Source organism: Onthophagus taurus, chromosome 3, assembly GCF_036711975.1.
Source record: "Onthophagus taurus isolate NC chromosome 3, IU_Otau_3.0, whole genome shotgun sequence".
Lineage (NCBI taxonomy): Eukaryota > Metazoa > Arthropoda > Insecta > Coleoptera > Scarabaeidae > Onthophagus > Onthophagus taurus.
The window spans coordinates 5,646,449-5,667,412 of record NC_091968.1 but is presented as its reverse complement, the minus strand read 5'-3'; the positions used below and the strand labels follow the sequence as shown (position 1 = coordinate 5,667,412).

Here is a 20,964-nt window from a genome sequence, read left to right as displayed (position 1 = left end):
ACTTACGTACTATATGTTTACTCAATAACTGTGCCATGAACTAGTTCACTTCTCCTCACTTTCTTTCCAACCACGATTTTATTTCGGGCATCAAACTTTTAGTCCAGCTCGCCTTTCCAGTATCGTTCTGTCATCTTTCTCACCACACTGTCTTGATCTGTTCCTCCACCTCTTCCCTGTCGTCTTTACGAGCTATCCTTTTCTTAACCATTAACTCCATGGGCGGTGAGTTCCCCAATACCTGTAGTGCCTCTGTCGAGATCGTTCTGTACCCACTTATTATGCGTATCAGCATTAGTCTCTGTATTCTTGTTAGGTATTTATTAAGTTTCTTTTTCCCAAAGCCCTATACCACTTGGGTCCATATGTCGATCCCATGACCCTATTCATCGCTTGAACAGTTTTTTGAGCTTTTCTACATACAATGTGTTAATTAATTATTGTACGCAACGTCATCATTGCAAGTATGCAACCAATATCACAGTGGTACCAATATCACGCGCGATTTGCGTATTACAATACCAATACTGTGATTTAATTAAACACTGTATGTACACCCAGATACTTCACGCTGTTTTTCGATTTAATTTGGTGACCTTTTATATTTATTTATATTTGTTACATACACTGATCTATTGTGTGTGTATAGGTGTACCTGGAAACACCCGTGTTCACTCATAAGCTGGGTTAGGAAATAATTTATCTTTTCCATCTTCTTGTTATCTATGGCGTTAGTTTTGGTAATAGTCTTTTATCTCGTTTTTATGTTGGGCTTCTTCCATCAACGCATTTTTTTTTGGTCGTCAGGTCTATTGGTAGCGTGTCTCCCAGCACCAATAGGGTTTTTGTTGATATTGTCGGGTAACTCTTATTAGGACTCATCTTTGTATCCGGTGTTAACCCCGCAACCCTCACCAGGGTGCTGTTGGGCCCACGCCATTGTTCACCCTAGCCACCCTTGGGGTTAAAAGAAGGGTAAGGGCAAAAAGAAGACAGTTCCAACCGAACAGCGACATCAGTATCAGTAGAAGATCAGAATACCGCCAGAAGATTCGAAGATCACGGCGCCTACCTGCGGTGCTCTTCGTCCACCATCATCGCCGTACCCTCATGTATTAGTATATAATCCTTGTAAATATCCCTTCTATATAACTTGTAAATAAACATATTCAAAAACTAACCGTCCGCTTTTAACAACAACGCCCACGGTAACACCGGGTAAGCTTTTCCAGAACCGTATAAGACTTGGGAGTGGATCACTGATCCAATCATCTTCCTTCTTTCGACGCTCTGCCCATAAGTGGAGCCCATAATACTATTTAGGCCATAACTGTCCTTTGTGTCTTATTTGTCACATATTCCACGTGATCCTGATATTTTATGGACCTTTTTGATTCTACTTTGATGTTTATCCTAGCTTCACATTCACATCTTCTGCTTTTTAGTATACTATATAATTTTATTGTTTTTGATATTTACAATTTTCCCCTTAATACATTCTAATATATATTATTTTCACCCTCTACCCTCTTCCTCCATTTCCATACCATCGGCCCAATCCTCCCTTCATCCATCCCTTTGTCTCCTCACCCCCACAACCATTCTCATCCATCGTTTCCCCTCTCCCCCCTCTGTCCTTCTTTCCTGTCTCTGCACATCCGACAAAATTCCCCCCAACTCCATCTCCTTCTCCAGTCTTCCCAGCAGTATCTTCGCGTATACCTTGTATGCCGAGTCTAGTAGGTTAATTCCTCTGTAGCTCTCTACCCTTCCCTTATTACCCTTTTTATATACTGGGCAAATTACCCCCACTTTCCATCCCTCCGGAACCCCACCCCCTCTCCATACACTATTCATCCTCTCCAACAACTTCACTCTCACCACCCTTGATGGTTCCAACCATGCCTCGTTCTGGATGCCATCTTCCCCTGGCGCCTTTCCCTTCTTCAATCCCCTAAGCACTGCTTCCATCTCCTCTTTTGCTATCTCCTCTCCCCCATCTCCCTCATAGCCTCCCAAACCCATTAGCCTCGTTTCAACCCCTCCCAATAATCCCATAAAGTAATTCTTCCATTCTGTCATGTGTATTTCGCTGGTTATACTCTCCCTACCCTTCTTTCTCTTTTTCAGATACCTCCAGACCTCCCCTTCCATTGTTATCCCTCTAATCTTTGCCGCCGCCTTCTCCCTCAGTTCTGTTTTCTTTCTCCTGCATAACTCTCTGTATCCTCTCCTGGCCTCCCTATATCTATCCACCCCTATCTTCCTCCGTCTCCACTGCCTCAACCTCCTTCTCGCCTCCCTCTTCGCCTTCTTGCACTCGCCATCATACCAGTCGTTCCTCCCTACTCTGCCCCCCCTACGTACACACTCCCTTTTCAGTGTTGCCTCCCGCGGTACTTGGATAAGTTCTTCCAAACCATTGATCTCTTGTATCTTCTGTTGCCAAGTGTCGAGGTTTCCCCTGTAGAAAGCTACCCCTTCTTCCGACCAGTCTGACCTGATGAAGTTGCTTCCCAGTTCCGCTCGCCTTCTGCCGTCCATCCCCTTTACCTCCACCTCCAACGGTTGGTGATCTGACTCTACCGCTTCTCCCACTTTAAACCTTTCCACCCTCTCCCACATTTCCTGATCCACCAGTACATAAGCAATCACAGATGTCCCTCTCGCCCCGATGTAAGTATACTCCCCTGCTTTTTAGTATTGCGACTTCTAATTTTTTCGGGATGATATCCAAGCCCATCTCTTCCATTTTATGTGTTAGTCTGTTCAATATTGCCTCAGCAATTTATATCAGTTCTTCGATCTCCCATCCGCTCACTATCACCGCAAGGTCGTCCGCGTACGCCACCTACTTAACTCCTTCCTCTTCCTGTTCATGTTCCAGAAGCTGATTGAAAAACAAGTTCCATAGAATCGACCCCAAGATGGACCCATGGAGAAATCCGCTACTGATCTAATATATAAAGCCGTCATATTCTATAAATATTTCGCTAAGATAACTTTTGATGATGTTCAGCAGATTTTTTGACATTTACTTATTTAGTGTCTCGTCTTTTCGTCCACTGTGATTAGAAGGCATTTTCGTTTAACCTCTCCTAACACCACTTCGATTTTGACAGTTTTTCCTGTAGCTCTTCCTCTAGTCTATTCTTTATAATGATTTCATACAGTTTCCCGCAGCAGTTTAGCAGGCACAGGGATCTGTATTTCTTTGTGGCCGCCTGCTTTTCTATTAAGACTAGTCTACCGGTCTTCCAGATGTTCGGAAATATATTATTTTTTATGTGGTCATAGTACATTTTTGTCATTTTTTCAATCCATGAACTAACAGTGTCCTTGACAATGATCTTATCCATTTTTTTGCTTGTTAGTGAGGTTTTTATCTCTTCTTTAGTGACCCCTCGGCCCTCAGGTTCATTTTCTATGTCCTCCTTCCATCTGGGAACAACTTTTCAATTAGTGTCTTGACTTTTTCCTGGTCTAGTGTTACTTTAAAAATATTTTTTGTCTTTAAGTGCTTTTTTTGCTTTCTCGTATCCTCTATGTGCCTTCATTTTTTCTGATTCGTTATTGGTTTTTGCATTAGCTTTGGTTAGGGTGCGTTTGTGTTTGTTTGCTTTCTCATTGGCTTCTTTGACTGTATCATTCCACCAGTATAATTTACCCTGTCTTGATCCTGTTTTTGTCATCTTGCCGTAAGTTTCATTGCAAGTGTTTGTCGTTATTGATGTCAGCAGTTCCGACGCAAGCAAGTCTATTGCTTGTAGCTTTTTTTGGATTTTGCCTTAGTATTTATCTTCGCTTTCTATCCCTCTGTGTTCCTCACAGTTCCTCACACTTTTAATCAGTTTTTCGTTGCACATCGTTATGTCTATGTGAGCTTCTTGTTTTCCTCTTCTCCATGGTAGTCTATTTCCCTTGTTCACAACTATTAATCCTTTTTCTGTCATCCACTCACATAGAACTGTTCCTCGCTTTTCTTCATTGTTGGAACCCCATGCAGCGGACTTGGCATTAAAATCACCTGCTACAATGATATTCTACTTGTCTCTTCCTTTCCCTTGGTAAACCCTTCTTCTCTTGGTAACTGGCACAAAAGTACTCAGGTTCTTCTCATTACTTTCTAGTTTCCTTTGTTCCGTTTGATTTTCATTCATTGCTCGCTTTTTTGTTACTATATGTTATTTTGTATGTTTTCCTGAATTGTCCTTCGCATGCTCTTCCTTTCCTTGTGGCACTACTACTCCAGTTTTGTCATTTCTACTATCTTTCTTTCTTTCCTGTTCTTCCCTTCTCACTATGCTTCTCCTTCTCCTTTTTTTTTCTGTCATCTTACTTCTGTATAACCCAACCCAACCCAACCTAAGAGATGCACCTGTTATAGGCAACCCCAAAAGCATCTAGAGATATGGTCCAGGGTCGTTATATAAATAAATAACTTCAAGGGAATTTTACAGTATGTGATATCAAAAACGCTTATAATTTATTAAAACGTTAAGAAAAAAGTTTAATTTTTTTACTAAAATGACTTTATTTTATATCTGTCATTTTTTTAGAATCAAAATTTGAAAGAACGTTTGTCAAAATGTCACGTAAATATTTCTAAAATATTTTATTTTCTGTTTTTTTTTGGTTCAAAACCGTAAATTTATGTCTTAAAATCGGACCCCACAAAAACTGATGTCTTAAAGGTTTAAAGATTGAGCAAGAGAAACTTTTCACTCCCACGTCATGAGAATTAATTATGAGCAGTACCGAATCAGGGGGTCGCAATGTAACGATACAAACAACATTAAGAGTTGCTGAAGCTGAAGGTCACGAATTAATCGTCGTCAGCGATCGAGGCTGCCAAACTATAGCGACCTTTCATCCTGACGCCGACTTAGCTGCTATCGTTCCTTTACTGGAATACACCCCATTTAGCGAAATTGCAAATAATTCTATTAAGGTTATAGATCTACCAAAGAAGAATCAAATACAATTTGAAGAACTTGGTGAAGGTGAAGGTGAATTATCAGCAAGTCGAAAAGGGTCTAGCGAAGGTGCTTTAAAAGGTGCTTTGAAAAAATCTAATGAAACTTTTGAAGGGTTAGAAGAAGAAGATATTCAAGAAGGTACTCAAGAAGATATTCCAGAAGATATTCCAGAAGATATTCCAGAAGCTAATCCAGAAGATACTCCAGAAGGCGAAGAAATTCCAGAAGGAGAAGAAAATCCGCCTGAATAAAATTGCTAATTAAAATTTCAAAATGAGTAAAACTAAGATTAAAACGGAAACGGATTGCCAAACGGATATTACTGTTAATCCACCAATTCTCGATGAAGATCAAGTTGCTCAAGTTTGTACTCAAGTGGGATGTCAAACTTCGTTAATTTTCCAACCGGATGATTCACTAACAGTTGTTATGCCAGAATTAACAAGATATGTTTCCCATGATAAAGTATTTCAATCATTGGTTGTTGATGGAAAAATTGTTTTTGATCATCCCCATGCAGCTGTAACGACTGATGATGAAGGAGAAGGTGAAGAAGGAGATGGCGAAGATGGAGAAACTGGTTTTGTAGAAGGCCTAGAAGCAGGTGAAGGTACTGTTGATCAACCTCCAGCAGACTCTCAAAAACCAACCGGTGGAGATTTTCTTGCAAATATGTCACCAGAAGAGTTTGAAAAAAATGTTCAAAAAATCTTAGATAACACCGTGAAGAACGTTTATGAATTTATGGCAAAAATCGTAGAAATGTATGAAAAATCAAAAGACCCAGCTGTATTTGCAGAAATGTTAAGAAGACAACAAGAAGGTATATTAAGTGATGCAGATGAAGAAGAGGGTGAAGAAGAAGAATCAGAGGAAGAAATTGAAGATGAAACATCGCGAAGAAAACGTGCTTACGAATACCTTGAGAAATGTCTTAACGGGGAAATTCCCGAAGATCGTTTTGAAGTAACCGATAACGGGGATGGAACCAAGATTTATCGAATCAAAAACGAAGACGACACAGAAGTTGTACTTGAAGAAAAACTCGAAATTCGAAGCATTAAAGGAGACGAAGACGAAGATGCCGAAGCAGCACCAAAAGGTAACAAAGAAAAAAATTACTTTTTCAAACTAATTTTGTTTTGTTCCTGTTTGAAAAGACGACAACTTTGAACTTAGCGAAAAACTCATGAACATCCATAAAGGCGCATTACCCGAAGATCAATACACAGAAGTTGTAAACCCAGATGGAACAAAATCGTTTCGATTAAAAATGATCCGCGAGAAAAAATTCGAAATTGTTGAAACTGTTGATATCATTTCACCGAGAAAACCAGAAAAACGTAGAACACGTGATGATGAAGCTTTGGAGGAAGGTGAAGCTGAAGAAGGTGAAGCTGAAGAAGGTGAAGGTGTGCTAGATGAAGAAGCAATACTAGATGAGGAAGTAATACTCGAAGAAGCACCATCAGATGAAGGTGGGGATCAAATGGGAGATACCCAAAATATAAGACAACCAATCGAAATCGAATGTGAATGTGGAAAAGTCCACGACGCGGGAGCTGCTCCACCAATTTTAACAGTCGGCGATAAAAAATTAAGGTTAGAATTTAAAATGGACGGTCCGAAAAGCATAGAAGAAACATTAGACGGCATGAAAGTAAAAGCAACCATATCAAATACGAATCAAACTGCACCAGCTGATAAAACAATCGTCGTTTCATTTAATCTCGGCGATCCCAAAGATGCTGAGATACCACTTTGTAAATGTAGGGGAGGTTTACCCGATGATATTTGCAGTTGCATTTCATCCGATAATGATAAAATAATTATATGTGATTGTGATCCACCGAAAAAAGATGAATCAACTGATTGTACATGTAGTGAAGAGGATGTAGTGGTGGATACGCCGCAAAATGTGTGTTGTACTTGTGCGGTTCCGACGAGTAATCAACAAACTGCGTCGACGAAGGTTTGTAAAAATTCGTATTCTAATAAACGTCCTTATTGATCCAAATCGAAGACTTAAATCATTACGGGGATGTTATGGGTGTGTCAATATGAATCGATAAATTTCAAATTTAAATCTTAATATTAATACGGAATTTATTAGTTCATTTTGACACACCTTTGAATGTAGATGTATACAGGGTGTTTACTTTCGGGGTGTTTTCGTTAAATACATTTTTTACAACATTTGGAATTCTGGCATACACATTTCGAAGTGTGACGAAGTGTGATGAATCGAAGGAGTGACTCATGGAGTTAATTTAGGAATATTTTGTCATTTGATGATTTTCGGAAGGTAAACGATTTGTCATTTTTCATTCTTTGAAAGTCTTAGCACAAGTACTATTACAGTGGGAGTTATGGGTCCGGAGAACTAAAATGCATGCTGCCGGATGGTAGTTTACCACTCTTCATCCTGTTTAGGTAATAAAACATTATTTTAGTTCAAAAAAACTTCCGAAAATCAAAAATTAATGACAAAAATTTCTGTTTTTTTTTGTAAACATCCTGAATATATCACTTTTCAATTACTATAATTAATTACTATAATTACTGTAAATAACACATTAATATTTCAATTTTGTTTGATGCTCCAACAATAATCTGATATAATACATTACATACATTAATGATAGATGTTGAGGAAGAAATAGAAGAAGAGATAAGTTAGGGAAATTTTTCATACCATAGACGATGATGAGGAAGACCAGGGACGATGTTCAAGGATGTCAAAGACGATGTTTAACAATATTAGGGACGATAAATGTTGGGAATTTGTCTGGGCATAGAGAGATATTACGAATTATGTTGAGATGTGTCAGAAACGATGTTGAGAGATATCAGGGATAATGCATAAAGGTGTCAAGGACTATTGATGATGAGGATGCAGTTGAGAAAGACCAGGACAGTGTTGAGAGATGTTAGGGATATTGAAGGAACAATGTTGAGAAGTATCTGATTGCACATTGGGAGATATCAAATAGGAATAAGGCAAGAATCGTCTGGAGATATTTATTTATTTACTTTCATGGGACACAGCACAGGACAAACTCAATTCAAGCTATGCCACTAAAAAATGATGTAAGCGAAAAAGTGATGTAAGCGAAGATGATTATAAATATTGTGAATTATTTTATATAGAACTATTATATCAACAGCAAGTCGCCGCTGGCCGAGTCGTAAATACTGGAAAGATTGGCACGTCGAGTCGTAGTCAACATAGGCAGCATGAGATTTCCAGCATAAAGTTGTTCCACGAATATATCATATCGTAGATACCATACAAGAGTGCAGTAATTCAAAATGTTAAATACGTAGAGTTCGCCGACCCCGATTTAGTAAGAGGAGGCATCACAAATATAATTATCAACTTCGTTAGAGGTGCTCCCTCCTTCTCCCAAACAGATAAATTTATATTGAATATAAAAAGGGAGACCTCCAGGTTCTTAAAAAATTGTGATCCCTCTGATCCTCTCATTATCACGTCTGCTGACAAAGGTCACTGCACAGTTGCCATTACCAAGTCCATGTACCTCCAAAAAGCCTTGGTGCTCCTCTCTGATGAGGCTACCTATAAGAATTGGCAATTTTAACCTTCACGTTCACCATGGTGTTCTTTTTTATCCTATACCTATAAGAAGCTCCCCAGGGATCCCACAACCTCTACACAAATCAAAAATACAATAAATACATACAAAGGCTGAAAGAGCTGCAGTGTATCGATACTAGAATGGCAAAAACCCTTACTTGCCATAACGGTGTTATCCCCAAGCTTTATGGCCTTCCAAAGGTACACAAAGAAGATTGTCCTCTCAGACCGATCATCTCCTTCGTTGGCTCACCCACGTATGCCTTGTCCAAGTAGTTGCCTTCAACAACTGGACCTCTCTTAATATACAAGATTCTTATACCTTCGTAGAGGAGGTTTCCAAGATCAAGCTCCCGCTGGACCACGTTTTGGTTTCGTTGGATATGGTTTCCCTGTTCACAAATATACCTATGGACTTGGTTACCTATATTATCAGTAGAGAATGTGGATGTGGACTGTGTAGCTCCACACACTCCCATAGCAAAAAATCTCTTTATGGAGATTATCAAATTTCTGTTCACTTCTTCCACATTCTCCTTTCAGGGAGAATTCTATCAACAATTGTTTGATACTCCGATGGGCAGCCCCTTGAGCCCGATATTGTCCCAGATAGTGATGGATGATTTAATCACCAATTCAATCTCCAAATTAAATTTTGCCCTTCCCTTCATCTATAAATATGTGGATGACATTGTTTGTTCCAACCCCTCCGATGCCCTCGATGTGGTAGTTATAATGAAAGGCTTCAATTCACTATAGACAGCGAATCCTCTAAGTCTGTTCCCTTCCTAGACTACCTGGTCATTCGTTGTGATGATGGGTCGATCTGTACGGATTGGTACAGGAAAAAACAACATACGGGTAGATACATTAACTGTTATTCTAATCACCCATTACACCAAAAAACCAACACGGTTGTTGCCATGAGGGATAGAATCAGGAAGATTTGCCACCCCCGTTTTGTGGAAAAAAACCTTCAATTGTTGACCATTATGTTCTCCAACAACGATTTTCCAAGACCACTAGTGAATAGACTATTATATTCAACCCCCAGGAGACTTGACACATCTCTAACAAGTCCCCCCACAACTGAAGAGAGACCCAGTTTCTCACTTGTGCCCTTTATTCCTCAACTTATCTCTAAGTTGACCAAACTGTTGCACACGGACCATGTCAAGATAGCGAAATTTAATTATAGTCTCAGGTGCCACTTCTCTAACTTGAAGGACCCCACCCCCACAGATGTTAAATCTAATGTCATTTATAAAATTCCTTGTGGTGTATGTGCTGCTTCATACGTAGGGAGAACCTCACAATATTTGAAAAAAAGAGTCCAGCAGTACGAAGCTGACTGTTGAAATCTTTGAGTTAACAAATCGGCAGTAGTCAACCATTACATCGATACAGGCCATGGATTTGATTTCGGTGATACCTCTATTTTGTTCAAGAAAACAAATTCAGAAAACGTCTCCATAAACCAAGAGGTTGCGTCCGTTAACTGAAGAACAGACATTCAAAACCTTAGTGTTATTTACAGACATTTACTCTCTATGTGAGATATAGGACGTAGTGGTGATTTCTCTGAAATTTCGTTTTAGGGTTTTTTAGGATTCTTGGACTGCTTGAGTTTGCAGTTTCCTATATTACCTTCCTTCTTGTTTTTAATTGGTTGGCACTCCTGAATTAAGTGGAAAACTCCCACGGTTTTTCGTGATTTCTAGGTTATGCCACTCCGACTTGCACCTTGCACTGTGTATGTCGACTCCGACTTTTAACTCAGTTTGACTTCAATCAACTCCTTGCTTTCGGTGAACCTTCATCTGTGATGGGCTGTTTACACCCAGTTGTGCGCTATTTTTCATAAGTTTTAGAGGTTAACCTCAATTTTGTTGTTTCATTGAATTTTATTGTAGACTGTAATGTTCTGAAGAAAAAGCGTCTTATTCAGCACCTTGCCGATCAATCCCAGTACTAATTTTTCGAAAGCTAACATAGTACGGCAAATACTACCACACTACGTTAAATACGTACGTATAATAGAGAATCATTAATGAATTGGTGTCAGCAAAATCAGCGGCTGATCTCATGACGAATCCAAGCATACGAAAAGCCTTGCCAACCACCAAATCGACGTGCTCACTAAATAATAGGTTACTATCAAACATCACGCCCAAATCCCTTATAGAAGTAACCTCGTTCAATAAATTTCCTCCAATGATGTAGTCAAAGCGTATAGGACCAGGCTTGTATGTGTATGTAGTTTCATGTGAGGTTGGTTAAACCACAGGTGGTATAACCAAAGCACTTGGGCCCCAAGTGTCCCTTTGTACATCCCCACGGTTTACTTTGGCCATGTGTAGGTCTATTTGGAGGAGTGAAAGATGTTCGAAAATGGCATCCGATCAGTCTGATAGCGCTTCTCGCCTTGCCTTCAGCCGGGCTGGTATTCCAACGCCCAGCAATTTGCAGACGACCCCCAAGCCGTGCTGGTACTCCAACGTCCAGAAACTTGGGTGCATGGCTGAGTACCGCTCAAAGAGCGCAGACGCGCTTTCAACCCGTTTTTACGTTCACAACCTCCAACTACACATGTATCTGACGACAACCAGAGATGTTAGACAGGTTGCCGGGACCGACGGCTTAACGTCCCCTCCGAAGGACGGTAGGACCAGGCTTTTTTGTAAAAGTAATTGTAAAGCATTTGCTATAATTTATGGTGATGAAGTTTGGAAAACAATATTGAGCAAGTTCTCGCTGAAGAGCAGAACAGTCTCTGGGATTAGACACGGGTCAGGAGATCTTTAGATGATCATCTGCATACATTAAACAGCGTGTTTAAAACACTTAAATATGTTATTAATACAAATATTGAGAAGCAAAGGTCCAAGAATGCTTCCCTGAGGGACGCCTAACTCTAACCGACTGCGTCCTATCAGCCACATGGGAAGCAAACCACTGTTGAATGCTGTAGTGTAAACATAAACCAACATGTTCAATTTCTTTTAAGCAAGAGCAGATGATTAACTTTATCAAAAGCTGTACTAAAATCAGTGTATACAGAATCCACCTGACAACTATCATCAAAAAATGCAAAATGTAATTAATATATTCGAGAAGAATCCATGATGTCGAGGTTCTAAAATATTTTTTACAGTGGAAAAGTTAGGCTTGTAAATTAAGCTCTCAAGGACCTTGCCGAAAATGAGCAATAAAGAAATTGCTCTATAAGTTTCAACTAAGCTTCTACACCCAGATTTGAAAATAGGCATCATGTGGCCTGTTTGCAGATTAGCGGAAAGACACAGTCTTTCAGAAATCTATTGACCAGGATTGATAATGGTTCGCACAACAGTCTCTATTATTAGACACACGGCAGAAGCTCTTTAGATCATCTGCATACATTAAACAGTTAGCGTGTTTAAAACACTTAAAGATGTTATTAATATTAAATATTGAAAAGCAAAAGTCCGAGAATGCTTCCCCGAGGGACGCCGGACGAGACTAACACCGTCTGCGAGGAAAAATCTCTACCTTTAACCGACTGCGTCCTATCACCCTCATAGGAACCAAGCCACTGTTGAATGCTGTAGGGTAAGCCAACATGTTCAATTTTTTCTAGCAAGAGCAGATGATCAAGTTTATCAAAAGCTTTACTAAATCAGTGTATACAGAGTCCACCTGACAGTTGTCATCAAAAGAATGCAAAATGTAATTAGTATATTCGAGAAGATTGGTCTCTACGGACCGACCAGCCAAAAAATCCATGTTGTCGAGGTTCTAAAATATTTTTTACAATGGAAAAGATAGGCTTGTAATTAAGCTCTCAAGGACTTTGCCGATAATGAGCAATAAAGAAATTGCTCTATAAGTTTTAACTAAGCTTCTACACCCAGATTTGAAAATAGGCACCATAGTTGTCTGCTTCCAGATTAGCGGAAAGACACAGTCTTTCAAAGATCTATTGAACAGGATTGATAACGGTTCGCTAAGAGATTCACAGCACAACAGTCTCTAGGATTAGACACACGGCAGAAGATCTTTAGATCATCTGCATACATTAAACAGTTAGCGGATTTAAAACACTTAAATATGTTATTAATATAAATATTGACAAGCAAAGGTCCAAGAATGCGTCCCTGAGACTCGCCGGATGAGACTGACACCGTCTGCGAGGAAAAATCTCTACCTCTAACCGACTGCGTCCTATCAGCCACATAGGAAGCAAGTCACTGTTGAATGCTGTAGGGTAACCAACATGTTCAACTTTCTCGTTTGTTCCACTTTTGACAGTGGAAAAAAAGGCTTGTAAATTAAGCTTTCAAGGACCTTGCCGAAAATGGGCAACAAAGAAATTGTTCTATAGTTTTCAACTAAGCTTCTACAGCTAGATTTAAAAATAGGCATCACAGTGGCCTGCTTCCAGATTACCAGGAAGACATAGTCTTTCAAAGATCTATTGAACAGGATTGATAACGGTTCACTAAGAAATTCACAGCATTTTGTTATAATAATAGGAGGTATGCCGTCACCACTTGACCCTCCGGAAGGGTTAACGACTCTAACAGCTTTCCAACCGTTGCTACTGCTCGAGATCCGCGAAGTATTAAGTACTGAGCCAAAATAACGAGAAAAAAGGTGTAGCAGTAACACCGTCAAACATAACTTCTGCAGGCAAGTCACTTGTCGCGCGCTTAGCTCTAACAAATGACCAAAACCTTTTGGGATCATGCCGTATACTACTCTCTGCACTGACAATAAAATTGCGGTAATCACGATCGAAAAGGAACTTTGAGTGATTACTCAAAAGGGAAAAAGTTATATAGTCGAGGTGCCTTAAGTGATCCACATACTATTAAGTGATACATAGTGATTTCATCAAAGGATGCCATTTTAAAATTATGGTATATTGGTTCACTATAGTGGGAGGGATAAATTTCTAGGAATTAAGAATTTGCATGTTATATCTAGCATAGTATGAGCATGGTCCTCCGGCACCAAAACATGATCACCCAAATCCACGTCACAATGAAATACAGGAAAAAACAAGATCAAGGATGTGCCGCATTCATTACAATGATGATTTAAATAGGATAAACCAACCAAGGAGACGGAATCCAAGAACTCTGTAGCTCTTGCAGAAGTAGCTCTGAACAAAAGAGGAATCCATCATTGGGATGCAAAATCGCGAGAGTGCAACATTGTCACACAGTGGAATATAAATACAGCATATCTTAAGCATTGAGGAGCCATTAGACAACGCAACACACACTCCGTACTGAAGATCATTTTAGACACAAAGCCAAGAACACACCACCTCCATATTTATAACTTTTTTCTTTAGCCGTGGTCCTAATGGCGTCGAACAGTTTTCTATTCGCTACAGTAAGGTTCATTGATGAACATTGCTGCGATAGGCCATCATTAATCAAAAATCCCGGACGGAAACCTTTAGGAAGCACAACGATGTTTTTTGGCCGACTCCTATTGCCAATGTGAGGTACGCGATGTATGGCATCAATATCATAAGATTCTAACGGAACCTCAAGAAAGCCGCCAATTTTATTCATAACATCGACAATGTTTTCGTTGGCTGCCTCAGGTACGCCCTGTATTTCGAGATTGCTAGGTCTGGTGTACTGTGCTAAGTCCGCAACTCTAACGACTCTAAAGACTATCAATTACTATGCACTTTTCCTTGAGAAGTTTTTCAAAATTTGCACCGCTAACGAAAGAACGAACTGCACGAGACGCATCCGAACACACTTGTTACATATGATACAATCAATTTTGATGGCAAGAACGATTTACGACTTTTTTTGGTAACTTGACATTGGCCCAGTTTCATTTTAGACAATTTTTGAAATTAGGACTCTGTTCAGAAAGAGTCTAAATAATTTTTTTGCCGCCTGCTATTTTGGTATTGCAGTTTATGAAATAAAATAATAATAATTTAAAATTAATTAATTAATTTTAATTTATTAATACATTAATTTTCTGCTACAGGTTCCAGATCAATGTGTTCCAACATGCATCGGGAAAGGCATCTCTTCAAATCTTGCTCAATCATTAAGAGAACAACTGACCGAAAAAACAGAAAATTATTCTTGTCAATGTGGTAAAACTCATTCAGCGAATTGTCTGGGAAAAGCGGGAAATACAGGACAAACTGGTTATAAAACGGGTGGATCTTTATGTTCATGTGAATCAACTGACCAGAAAAGAGTTGGAACTGAATGCTCATGCGATCAGATCCAACCGAAAATATGTGATAACAGCGTAGATAAAGTTGTGAATACATTGAAGCAACAAAGTTTTAAAGACCCACAACAATTGGATCAGCATCTAAAAGGATTACAGCCGCTATTAAGAGGAATTTCAATGCAAAGTTATGTAAATACGTCAAGTCAAAAATGTGTTTGCGTCAGTTCGGTTCAAGTGATTTACAAAAAGTCTGAGAATGTTAACAAAGCTTGCGATTGTGACATGAGAATTGGAATCGGTATTGGAACTAATCCGGATGCACCGCCTTTATACCAACGAGATACCGATTATCAAGAAGGTTATTATGACGAATTCGATGTTGATAATGATAAAACAGCGAAAGGAATTAATTCCCTTCCGGATGTTTACAATGAAAGTACCCGTTGCGGAGATCGAACCGAATTACCTTGGATGAAAATGGCTTTACCACCACCCGGAACTATCCAAATCAAAAAAGTTAAGAAGAAAAAATGTGATTGTCAGCAAAAAGTTGAGGAAAAAGCACGCGATAAATTGGTTGGTTTATGTTGTACATGCGATATAATCCCAAAACCCGATAAAGCAGCTGAAGTCATAAGTGAAAAATCATCAGAAGGACTTGAACCTCAACAATCAACAGAACATCACCCAGATTGCCCATGTTACAACCCAGCACTTAATTGCGCTGACATAAAACCGCAAAAACAAACTTACGATGGCGACAACAATGTTGTAACCGAAGATTACATGAGGGAATTACTCAGTATGTATCCAGACGACGATGGGATATGCGATGATAAACCAGAAATTAATTGGGCCGATTATAGTTTACCGACAAATGTTAAACTAGGAAGCGTTTGTGGCGATAAATTAAAATCAAAACGACGAAAAGATATTTGTATACAAAATTGTGGCGAAATCATGGGCGGAGATGCAGAAAACAGTTGTGATTGTACAGGACAAAAATGTTTTGAAGGATGTTTAGGAAATCAACAAAATGATGTATGTGATTGTTTTGGAATGCCACCACAAGAACCACCACAAATGTATCAGGCACAAATGAATCAACCACAAATGAATCAAGGAGCACCACAAATGTATCAAGGAGGACCACAAATGAATCAAGGAGTACCACAAATGTATCAAGGAGGACCGCAAATGTATCAAGGAGGACCGCAAATGAATCAAGGAGTACCACAAATGTATCAAGGAGCTCAACAACCAAGTGATTTTGATGAAAATCCTTCACAAGATGGAACTGGTATGCTTCGATTAGAACTTAAATTTAGTGAATATACAGAAATTGTTAGTACACTTATGCCAGTTGAAGGTGGTGCTGAGGATCAAGCAACAGTATCACAATTTTCAACAATATCAGATGTAACAAAAACATTAAAAAGAATGGATCAAGAATTTGTGAATACAGAGTTGAAAAGTGGTGATGGATATGCTAAAGTAGGCACAGTAGGATCGGCGCCATTTAACGTACAAATGAATGGAAATTCTCAAGCTGTTTCTATGCCGCAAATATCAGATAGAAATTCGGATATTGTTAATGTAGTTAATTATGGTGGATTTGATTCAAAATCGAAACGTGAAGGTTCTGCAGGATTTTCAGGGGGCGGTTTAGGATCAAATTTACCGTTTGATGTGAATGGAAGAAAAGCGAAAAGTGCTTCGTTTACTTATAATGCCAAAAAAAGAATTGAAGCTGAAGTTACAATTACTGGGCAAATACCTTTACCGTTTGATGATCAAAATAATCAAATTAATCAAAATCAAAATAAAAATCAAGTTAATAATCAAAATAACAATCAAAATGGTTTCAATATGAAAGATAGAACTGGTGTCTGTACATGTTCGGGTCAAAAATGTATTGAAACATGTTTAGGAAAACAACAAGATGTATGTCTAGATACATGTAAAAGAAAAAAAAGTAATAAATTAAAAATAGAAGAATCAGATTCAAATTTAAATCGATTAGGAAGCCCAATATTAGCAGCGATAAAAACAGTACAAAAAGAAATGAAGCCGCTCCATGATACATTAAATGAATTAAAAATGAAAATACAAAGTATGGATATACCAGAATTAGATAATTGGAAAAAAGATGACCAAGAAAGTTGTTCATGCAATAAAAATAATTCAAAATCGAAATCAAAAAAACGAAGAACTTGTACCGATACAGTTAATATACTTTTCCCCGAAGTTTTTGGGCCATTTAATCAAAAGCAATATGTCAAAGATAAAAATAAGCTCAAAGAAAACGAATCTTATTCGTATAAATCAAACGAAAGTTTGATGAGTGAAACCCCAGAAAAAGATTCGAAAAATAACGCGAATTCATCTTATTGCGTTTGCTTAGAAAATGTTGAAGACGACGAGGAAAATAAATTCAAAAAAATCGTTGATGAAACAATGGGTTTCGAAAAAATGGTAATAAAAGATTTCGATTTTATGAAAACCAAAGATAAATCTTTAGACGATTGTATTGAAAAGGCCATGATGTTAGATCATGCATTATCGAAACATGTTGAGGTGAATAATTCACAAGATTCAAGTTTTAAATCGTCGTCGAGTCATAAATCATCAAATCGCCAAATTCAAAACGAAACAAAACCGATCAAATTAATAGAAAATAATACTAAAATGAACACCACGACGAATCAAATAAATCAAAATTTTTATAACTATAATATGTATGTTGAATGGTTTTATTCAAATTACTACAATCTTTATTCAAATTATTACACATATTATCCACAATATCCGGTAACACAATCACAATCAAATCATCAATCAAAAACTATAATTAAATCATCGAGAGATTTTAATGTAACTAAACAAAAAACGTTTAAAAGTTTTACGTCGATTGAAACTGTTTCGAAATCATCAAGAAGTGAATCTGAATCGTATCCGACCAGTAAATCGAGTGAATCAAGCGATTTTATGGATAGTTTGACTTATGATGATGAAGAAAGTAAAGATGAAAAAGTTATTGGAAGTAATGAAATTAATAAGATTGAAGATGTTGGTGTTGAAAATAAAAGCGATGATTTAAAATGTGTTAATGAAGACAGTAATGAAAAAAGTTCTTCGTTTTCGAGTAGTTTTTAAAATGATTAATTTATTTTTAAAAGGACTTAAAAAAGTTTGATGTTTTTTATTTGTGTATAAAAGGTTTATGTAATAAAATTAGAAAAACTAATTATTTTGTTACTAAAAAATAGGAGGGTAGAATGTTACTTATATCACCGATTTCGATTATACAGTCTTTAAACGTAACTAAAAAGAGCATATAGTATTTTTTTAAATACTTACTATGTTAGTCACTCAATATGATAATAGTTATTTACGTAACCAGTTATGAAAAGACTAATTTTGTTTGGCGAACGTAATATTTGTTAATTTACAAATTACGTGAGTACAAAATTTTATCTAATTCCATTGAAAAAGCAATTTTTGGTTTAAAACTTGACTTATTCTATTAGTGACAGATGTTCATTTATCAATTTGTAGTTAGGTAATGGAATTCATTACATCACTAGTTATAAAAAAAGTGACGTTACCAAACGTCAGATAGACATGTAATAGTTATTTATATTACAAGTGGGCTAGAAACATAATTACTGTACGAGTGCGGAGAATTGCACGACGAGGTCGTAGACCGAGTCGTGTAATCACACGAGTACTGTAATTATGCTCTAGCCCACGTGTGATATACAGCATTTTATCTACGACTCCTAAAAATTACTAAAAAATCAATTTTTTTAAAAAAGTCTATTTGCCATTATTTATAAAAATATTTTGAAATGATTGTTAACAATTTTGAATTGTCAGTTTCAACAACATATTTACTCATCTGGAATAAGTGTTTCGAAATGTAAAAACATAACAATTAATGTTTATAATAAATAGTATTGTTTCTCTGTAAGTAGATAGCACTTTTTCTTTTGTATTGTTGCTCGTTTGAATAAATTAAGTCTGTTCTGATTAGGCTAAAAATGCGTTACGTAATGAAACCAGTGCGGTAATGAACTTCATTACGTAACTCAAATCACCTCAAATGAGTGCGGTAATGATGACTTATCCAAGCAGTCGTAGATAAAATTTAATTTTCATACCGGAATTAAATTAATAAATTTTCTTGTCTGCCCTAATTTGCTATGAACACAACCTTAGCTTTTAAATAGATAAACGTTGTTTGTCTCTTCTGAGAGGTCAGGCAAAATTTCTTATTGTTCGAGATTATAAGAATTACACTCTGAACGCTGAGACAAAGATTGACAAAGACCAACAAGTCTTTTTTTTTAATACACCCACTATACTTTAAACTCTATGGATGATTCCTTTCAAGTTGACTCCATTTGTACTGATTTTAGTAAGGCTTTCGATGCTCTGCTTCTTTCAAAACTTCGTATGTTTGATATTAACGAACATTTGTGCACTCTTGATCTCATACTCGCACGACTTGTTACAGTAAATGATTTGCGTAAATCATTGACTCCCTTAATTCCCGAAGGTGTTGCTCATACCACTATTGAATTTTCTTTTGAGCTTAAGGTACCCGGTAATGTTACTGAGCAAACTTCTATTTTCAATTATAGTAAGGCTCCGTTTACGGATATTTCCGCCAAACTTAACTCCATATGATGGGATGTTAACTTGAATTTTGCCAATGTAAATGTTGCTGTTGATTACTTTTACACTCAGCTTGGATCAATAATTTGCAAGTTTGTGCCGCAAAATTATCATAAAACAAATAAATATCCTACTTGGTTCTCTGCATCAACAATTGGTACTATACGAGAAAAGAACCGTATGCACAAGAAATGGAAGCGTTATGGAAATCGGTTGGATTACTTAACATTTTCTCTATTGCAAGGTCGTTCTAATTTTTTAATCGATATGGATTATAAGAACTACTTTGATCGCACACAGGCTTCTATTGTGTCGGATTCTAAATGGTTCTGGGCTTATGTTAGACGTCGCAAAGGGACGCCAGGTATTCCCGCCCGAGTGAATCATAATGACGATTCGGCTACTGACGGGGATAATATTTGCTCAATATTTGCAAATTATTTTGCGTCTGTTTTTACTCAACCCGCAGCCTATATCCCTGTCTCCGATGAGGAGATTGACTCTGCAGCTGACACTGTTGCCGTTGAAACTTTTAGTAGCGCTGATGTTGAACTTGCACTTAGTGAAGTGTCGCCCAACAAGGGTCCTGGTTCTGACGACATTCCATCAATTCTGATTATAAACTGTGCTGCTGCTCTTTCCATACCTCTTCAAATAATTTTTAATATGTCCATAAGGGCTGGAGTTTTTCCTGTGGCATGGAAGCGCGAAAACGTTGTTCCAGTTCACAAATCTGGTGATTATAGTTTGGCCGCTAATTACCGCTCAATTTCCATCTTGCAGTTGTTTGGTAAGGTATTCGAAAAGTTGATATACTCTAGAGCGTTTTTTCAGTTAAAAAATATTCTTCATGTAAACCAACATGGCTTCTTTCAGGGTCGGTCTGTGGAAACGAACATAATTGAGTATAGGGATCTCTTTTTGTCTTCCATGGATAATAATGTTCAGGTGGATGCAATATATACGGATTTTAGCAAGGCATTCGACAGGGTTGATCATAATTTGTTACGTGACAAATTAATGCGTATTGGCGTTGCGGACTCTCTGTTAGATTGGTTTGCTTGCTACGTCTCGGGACGAACTTTCGTTGTTCGAATTGGCGGGTTCTTTTCACGGTCATTTTCAATTACATGTGGTGTACCTCAGGGCAATCACCTTGATCCTCTTTTATTCCTTATTTATATTAACGATATTTTTGCCTCTTTTTCCCATTGTCGCTGTCTCATGTACGCCGATGATCTTAAAATATTCATGCCTATAAGTTGTCTAAACGACTGTGCCAAACTGCAGAGCGACCTTGATGATTTGTACAGGTATTGCTTTGATAACTACCTTACACTTAACGTCTCTAAATGCGCAATAATAACTTTTACAAAGAAACAGAATTACATTATACATAACTATTTGCTCGGTAATGATGTCCTACATCGATCCTCGTCCGTTCGGGACCTTGGTATCACACTTGATCAGAAGTTGACTTTTAATTTGCATATTGACGGAGTGGTG

General features: G+C 37.8%; 1 protein-coding gene across 1 annotated transcript; it reads left to right on the top strand.

Moving 5' to 3' along the window:
- The first annotated feature begins 5,251 nt into the window (after positions 1–5,251).
- Positions 5,252–18,025, top strand: LOC111418419 (uncharacterized). Its single transcript, XM_023050962.2, has 3 exons — positions 5,252–6,081; positions 6,140–6,951; positions 14,581–18,025. The coding sequence occupies exons 1-3, from the start codon at positions 5,253–5,255 to the stop codon at positions 17,932–17,934; spliced, it is 4,995 nt and encodes a 1,664-aa protein (XP_022906730.2). The 5' UTR covers position 5,252; the 3' UTR covers positions 17,935–18,025.
- The last annotated feature ends 2,939 nt before the right edge of the window (positions 18,026–20,964 follow it).

Bases quoted from the DNA above. Each gene is read 5' to 3' on its own strand.
- LOC111418419 (XM_023050962.2), top strand. From the start codon at position 5,253: ATGAGTAAAACTAAGATTAAAACGGAAACGGATTGCCAAACGGATATT. The intron at 6,082-6,139 runs GTAACAAAGAAA...CTGTTTGAAAAG, and splicing joins TGCCGAAGCAGCACCAAAAG to ACGACAACTTTGAACTTAGC. The intron at 6,952-14,580 runs GTTTGTAAAAAT...TTTCTGCTACAG, and splicing joins AACAAACTGCGTCGACGAAG to GTTCCAGATCAATGTGTTCC.